This window comes from Carlito syrichta, unplaced genomic scaffold (assembly GCF_000164805.1).
Source record: "Carlito syrichta isolate Samal-C Ts95f unplaced genomic scaffold, Tarsius_syrichta-2.0.1 Scaffold304591, whole genome shotgun sequence".
NCBI lineage: Eukaryota > Metazoa > Chordata > Mammalia > Primates > Tarsiidae > Carlito > Carlito syrichta.
Window position 1 is genome coordinate 25,005 of NW_007248687.1, and position 7,437 is coordinate 32,441.

Below are 7,437 nucleotides of genomic sequence, written 5' to 3' on the forward strand. Positions count from 1 at the left end.
AGAATATATATATATATTTTTTTTTTTTTTTTTTCTTGAGTTGGAGTCTCACTCTGTCGCCCAGACTGGAGTGCAGTGGCCACTCCCGGCCACCGCAGCCTCGACCTGCTGGGCTCCGGTGATTCTTCCGCCTCAGCCTTCCATAGCTGGAACTACAGGCGCGCGTTACCACGCCCGGCTAATTTTTTGATTTATTGTAGAGATGAGGTCTCGCCTGCCCAGGCGGGTCTCGAACCCGCGGGATCAGGCAGTCTGCTCACCTCAGCCTCCCAAAGGCGCGGGATTACAGGCTGAGCCACCAAGCCCGGCTGGAATTATTATTATTTTTAAGCAGAGTTTTACTCTCACCCAGGTTGGAGCACAGTGGCACAGTCAGAGATTGCTGTAGCCTTGAACTCCTGGACTCAAGCAATCCTCCTGCCTCAGCCTCCCAAGCAAGTAGCTGGGACTGCCACTATGCCTGGCTAATTTTTCTTTTTGTAGAGGCTAATTTTTCTTTTTGTAGAGACAAGGTCTTGCTTTGTTGCCTAGGCTGGTCTGGAACTCCTAGGCTCAAGTAATCTTCCCACCTCAGTCTTCCAAAGTGCTGGGATTATACCGCGCCCAGCTTTACAAGAGAATTGTTTAATAAAATGATACATTGATTTATTGGTTTAGAGTCAGTGAGATTATATCTGGGTCTAGTAATTTAGACTGGTCATGACAGGATAGCTTTTTCTCAATAGAGAAATCTAGCTAGTGGACCAGTTATTGAATGGAATCATATTTGGTTTTTTCATTAAGTAACTTCTATAGCCTCATGAATTCTCTTTATTACTTAGTGATTTCTGAGGTTTTTTTTTTTTTTTTTAAGTTAGAGTCTCACTCTGTTGCCCAGGCTGGAGTGCAGCAGCGCGCTCATGGCCGCCGCAGCCTCGACCTGCCGGGCTCAGGGAATTCTTCTGCTTTAGCCTTCCAAGTAGCTGGAACTACAGGCATATGCCATCATACCCGGCTAATTTTTCTTGATTTGTTGTAGAGAGCAGTCTCACCAAGTTGCCCAGGCTGGTCTTGAACCCGTGGCTCAGGCAATTTTCTCACCTCGGCCTCCCAAAGTGCTGGGCTTATGGGCATGAGCCACCGCACCCAGCCTTGATTTTTTGGTTTTAATATCTGTGATGTGGGTCACATTGAATGAATTTGTTTTTTTATCATAGACAAAAAGGAAAAAACAGTAGTTCTTATTTCCAAAGATGTATACAGCTGCAAAATTTTACTCTTCCGTGTGTGCACGAGAGAGTTAGAGTTGAGCTATTACTCTGTCACCCAGGCTGAAGTGCTCACTGCATCATGGCTCACTACAGCTTCAACCTCCTGAGTTCAGGTGATCCTTTCACCTCAACCTCCTGAGTAGCTGGGACTACACATGTGTATCACTACACCCAGCTAATTTTTTTCTGTAGAGACAGGTCAGGTCTTGGTATGTTGCCCAGACTGGTCTTGTATTCCTGGACTCAAGCAATCCTTTCACCTCAGCCTCCCAAACTGCTAGGTTTACAGGCATGAGCCACCGCACCCAGTTTACTGTTCCTTTGAATGTACTTTCAAAACATTTTGTAATCCAAGCTTACAACCTTTTGTTACTGACATTCCTTTTTTTTTTTGAGTTGGAGTCTCAATCTGTCACCCAGACTGGAGTGCAGTGGCTGCTCCCGGCCACCGCAGCCTTGACCTGCTGGGCTCCCGCAATCCTTCCACCTCAGCCTTCCAAGTAGCCAGAATTACAAGCACGTGCTACCACACCCGGCTGATTTTTTTGATTTATTGTAGAAATGAGGTCTCACTGCCCAGGCATATCTCGAACCTGCGGGCTCAGGCAATCCACTCACCTCAGCCTCCCAAAGGCGCGGGATTACAGGCTGAGCCACCGAGCCCAGCTGACATTCCATTTTAAATTGTCGTCTTTTTTGATATTAATGATATTAAGTAAATATTCCTTTTTTTTTTTTTTTGAGTTGGAGTCTCAGTCGCCCAGACTGGAGTGGAGTGGCCACTTCTGGCCACCGCAGCCTTGACCTGCTGGGCTCCAGCGATCCTTCCACCTGAGCCTTCCAAGTAGCTGGAACTACAGGCACGCGCTACCATACCCGACTAATTTTTTTTGATTTATTGTAGAGATGAGGTCTCGCCAAGTTGCCCAGGTGGGTCTCGAACCCGCGGGATCAGGCAATTCACTCACCTCGGCCTCCCAAAGCATGGGATTACAGGCTGAGCCACTGAGCCCAGCCATAAGCAAATATTCTAATCCCATCAGCGATGCACACCTGAGTTTAATTTCAGAAAGATTTTCTGAAATCTGTTCCCTAGAATAGATAGACATTTTTCTTTCTGTCTTAGGAAAATTTCCTTTTTTCTTTGGGCATTTTCCCTCAATTATTTCCTTTTAGTCCTACTTTTTGGAATCTGTTCTACTTAGAGTCACACAATTATGGCTATATGAATTATGTAAATTAATTATAAGGTGGCTTTATGTAATTCAAACTATGGTAGTCAATTCAGTGTTGATTGGTGCTACCTCATTAATAAAAAAAAACACTGTCCTAATACTGCACAGTAATTTGAATTTGTAATATTTTGTTCCCATATGTTATGTTTTATTCCTTCTGATCACATGTGGTACACATTGATATATATATTATATATTATAGGGTTCTACTGATGTTATATATGTTATAGGGTTCTACTGATTTCAGAGTGCTTTGCACTCTTGAGGATCAGGTGGTAATTGCCTCTTATTTTGTAGAACAGATCAAAGCCCACAGTTACTCCCCTTGCCAGAAGATAGGTAGAGTGAGACAGAAATAGAGAAGGAATCAGAAGGATGAACCTGCCTGGCCCCTTCCACCCTGATTAGGTCTGAGCCTCACTGCCCAGAGGTCATATAGAGCTGTCCTCTCCAGGGGGTGGTTGATGTTGTAGGATCACATGTAACGTGAATTGGAAGTAAATAAATATGTACCTCATGGTGATAAGCATTGAAATGATGTTTATTAAGCATAATTTACTTGTAGTATTGATAAATCATGTAGTGTTTAAGATAAGAAATCGAGCAGACAAAATGTTAATTCTGTGTTACATGAATTTCACCTAGATTTTTAAAAAATCTAGTGGGGTCATCAATATATTCATCTTTAGGCATAAAGAGAGAAAGGTACAAAGAAGGCATCTAGGGCTTGTCAAAAATGGATCTAAAGCTTATCTGACAGAAAAATGAGAGTTTTTTATCTGGACTTCCAGTCGCTGATGTGAATTTCCTTTTTTTTTTGAGTTGGAGTCTCACTCTGTCACCCAGACTGGAGTGCAGTGGCCGCTCCTGGCCACCGCAGCCTCGACCTGCTGGGCTCTGGCGATCCTTCCGCCTCATCTTTCCAAGAAGCTAGAAATACAGGCGCACGCTACCACACCTGGCTAGTTTTTTGATTTATTGTAGAGATGAGGTCTCGCCAAGTTGCCCAGGTGGGTCTCGAACCCGCAGGCTCAGGCAGTGCACTCACCTTGGCCTCCCAAAGCGCTGGGATTACAGGCTGAGCCACCGAGCCCGGCCTGTGAATTTCATCATTGTAATGATCTGTTAGCATCTAAGTATAGCCTACGTTCCACAAGGGGCGTATTGAACCTTTGAGTTCCAACTTCTAGTGACATACATCCTTATAAGGGCATGTTCATAGTTAGGTACTGAATACATAATAGGAATTCATCCTCTTAAAAATTTCAGTTCTCAACTTTATGTAATGGTTTTTTCTGAATCACCTTCCTGTAAAGTTTTCTGAAACCAAATCAAAAAGGGCAGGGCTTAAAGAAAAGTAAAACTTTAAAAAAAGTCAATGTAAGCAGTGATGAGTTTTAAAGGAAGGACTATGGAATCTGTAATCTTTGTTTTTGTTTTTTAAGTCGGAGTCTCACTCTGTTGCCCAGGCTGGGAGTGCAGTGGCATGCTCACAGCCGCCGCAGCCTCGACCTGATGGGCTTGTGATACTTCTGCCTCAGCCTTTCACGTAGCTGGAACTACAGGTGTGCACCACCATGCCCAACTAATTTTTTGATTTATTGTAGAGACGAAGTCTTACCAAGTTGCCCAGGCTGGTCTTGAACCCCTGGACTCAGACAATTCTCTCTTCTCCGCCTCCCAAAGTGCTGGGATTACAGGTGTGAACCATCATGCCGAACATATATTCTGTTTTTATAGTGTTTATAAACTAGGTAATTTAACAGTAGAAATAATTTTCCCCAATATTGCAGAAAGCCTCACTATCAAAACCACCTGGTCATATTTCTGATCTTTCCTTTTTAAAATGTTTAGATTTGTTTTTAATTTAAAGTTCAGTCTTTTTATATGTTATTACATAGTTACCATTCATTTATGATTCCTGTCTTCCCTCCGGACTCATGCATTACTGTTTTGGGTCCTTTTTTACAGGTGATGTGGAACACAGCCGTCCACTCTGAATTCATGCACGACCATGTGGATTATGGCTTTCAAAGTTGTGAGGGTAAATTTAATTGGCGGTAAGTGTCAATGCTCTGAGGTTCAGTTTACAAATGTAGATACTTTTCTCTCATAACTAAGTGAGCCATAAACTTTTTGAGGAATGGGAGAGGTATTTTGGTAAAATATATGTAACAGAAAATTTACCGTTTTACTTTTTTAAGTTGTACTCTCACTCTGTTGCCCAGGCTGGAGTGCAGTGGCAGGCTCATAGATACCCCAACCTTGACCTTTTGGGCTTAGGCAATCCTTCCGTCTCAGCCTTCTAAATAACTGAGACTACAGGTACCCGCCACCATACCCGGCTAATTTTTTAAATTTATTGTAGAGATGAGGTCTTGCTATGTTGCCCAGGCTGGTCTTGAACTCCTGGGCTCGGGCAGTCCTCTCGCCTCTTAAAATGCTGGGATTACAGGTGTGAGCCACTGCACCTGGCCCAATTTAACCGTTTTTAAATGTACAGTTTAGTGGTATTAAGTACATTTACATTGTTATTCAACTATCACAACTATCCATTTCCAGAACTTTTCTGCCATCTCAAACAGATACTCTAACCATTAAACAATAACTCCCCATTCTCCTCTCTCCTGGGTACTCTGTTCCACTTTTTGTCTCTATACATTTGCCTATTCTAGGTATTTCATAAAATAGAGTCAAAATATCTGCTCCTTTATTTCTGGCTTATTTCACATAACATAATGTTTTTAAGTTTCACCTATGTGGTAGCAAGTATCAGAATTTCATTCCTTTTCAAGGCAGAACAATACTCTATCGTCTGAATAGACCACATTTTGTTTAATATCCATTCATGCATTAGTGAACTTGTAGGTTGTTTTCACCTTCTGGTTATTGTGAACAGTGCTTCTGTGAACATTGGTATACTTGAGGTATCTTTTCAATTCTCTGCTTCCAATTTTTTTGGATCTATACCTAGAAGTGGAATTGTTGGATTATGTGGCAGTTCTGTTTTGGGGGAGCTTTTGAGTCAGGGTCTTGCTCTGTCACCCAGGCTGGAGTGCAGTGGCACAACCACAGCTCAACACAGCCTTGAGTTCCTGGGCTCAGGTGATCCTCCTGCCTCAGCCTCTGCAAGTGCTGGGTTTATAGGTGTGAGCCATTATGCCCGGCCTCTATGTTTAACTTTTTAAGAACTGCCATATATCTTTTGGAACCATCAAATTTTCAAAAAATTTTGGCAAATTCATTTATTCAGCAAATATTTTTTAAGTGGCCACCACGTCCTAGGCACTGTATCAAAGCATCTCTCCTTGTCTCCTGTGCAGAGAGAGGATGCCAGCTGAGCATTCTCCACTGAGTGGAAGGAAGGGTTCTTACCAGGTCAGAAAGCAGATGGGCACGGGGCAGGGATGACTGTCTCCAGAGATCCTCACTCACTGAGGTTCTCATTAACAGCCTGTGGTTCTCTGCTCAGGGGTGTTCAGGGACAGATACCCTAGTTACTGACTGAAAGAAGAAAATCATTTTTGGAGAACTGACTCAGGTTTCATTGCAGTGTTATTAAGGAAAAGCGGGATGCCTATGTGAGCCGCCTGAACACCATCTACCAGAACAATCTAACCAAGGTGTGTATGCTGTGTTTTATCTTTAAGAAGGAACTGATTTTGACTGGAGTCAGCAACCAAGTCTGACCAGACTTAACAACCTTTGGATATATCCCTTAGTGTCCCGGTTCTTTTGTTTGTGGTGAACGATTATGAAGTTGACTTAGCCTTTGACCCAGTCAGCCGGTCTCTTTTCTGAGAGAAAAAGATATACGTGCCAGAGTTGACAGTGCAAGCTTCACCTGATGGCTGTGTCTTGAGTAGGCCTGGCTCTCCATTTAGATTCAGAAGTCACACTCATGAAAAACTGATTTAGGCTCCAGTATGCCAGTCCTAATTAAAATCAGGAGCACTATCCGACTGAAAACCTGTACTCATTTGCCTGGAACAGCCTCTTCCTTGGTGGCTAGATGTTCTCGGGAGACCAAATTATGATTTGGAAGGTTGTTTTTGTGAATGCCATCTAATCCAGAAAACTGAGTGAAGGTGTGTTTGCCCCAGGAAATATATTTTGTCCTTAGCTATCCTGAGGCATTTTCCATTTTGTCCCTGCATGCTTAGATATCTTACCTCATCCACCTGGGACCAAGTGGGTGACATTGACAAACTGTTTATCATTTAAATCTCCTTTTTCTTTTTTTGAGTTGAGATCTCAACTCTGTCACCCAGGCTGGAACGCAGTGGCATGATCATGGTTCATGACAGCCTCACTTTTCTGGGGTCAGGCAATGCTTCTACTTCAACCTCCTGAGTAGCTGGGACTACAGGCACTTATTGCCATGGCTAATTTTTTTATTTTTGTAGAGACACAATCTCACTATTTTCTCTAGGCTGGTGTTGAACTCCTGGGCTCAGGCAATCCCTTTGACTTAGCTTCCCAAAGCGATGGGATTATAGGTGTGAGCCACTGCTCCGGCCTCTCCTTTTTCTTGACAGTATATTTCTACCACCTTTCATCTGTCTTTGCAGTCTCACTTTGTAGTTTCTAAGATTTCTTAGATTAGATTTAGATCTGTAGATTCTTGATGACATTTGGGCCACCATAATCTCAGTAACAGCATATTTATAAACCAGTTTGTATGGTGAGTTACTTTCTTTGTTGGCTAACCTCATATGCTTTTATATTGATTCTTACTCATTAGATTTATTTTTTGGAGGGCCATCTTTTCTGACCTTAATCCTCAATTCGGGGGAAAAATATTGAAGGGCCTACAACCCCTATGCACTAACTATAAGACATTTTATTGTTTTTATATTTTTATATTTTTTTGTGTTGGAGTCTCACTCTGTCGCCCAGACTGGAGTGCAGTGGCCGCTCCCAGCCACTGCAGCCTCGACCTGATGGGCTCC

The 7,437-nt window shown here is 42.8% G+C and overlaps 1 protein-coding gene across 2 annotated transcripts in view; it reads left to right on the top strand.

The window, feature by feature from the left end:
• Nucleotides 1-7,437, top strand: part of GSR (glutathione-disulfide reductase) — a 42,831-nt gene that overhangs the window by 1,567 nt on the left and 33,827 nt on the right. For both annotated transcript variants that reach the window (XM_021713511.1, XM_008060306.2), the window contains exons 2-3: nt 4,457-4,545; nt 6,039-6,108. In XM_021713511.1, the coding sequence (XP_021569186.1) occupies nt 4,460-4,545; nt 6,039-6,108 (156 nt within the window). In that variant the 5' untranslated portion in view covers nt 4,457-4,459. The remainder of the gene's footprint in view (nt 1-4,456; nt 4,546-6,038; nt 6,109-7,437) is intronic.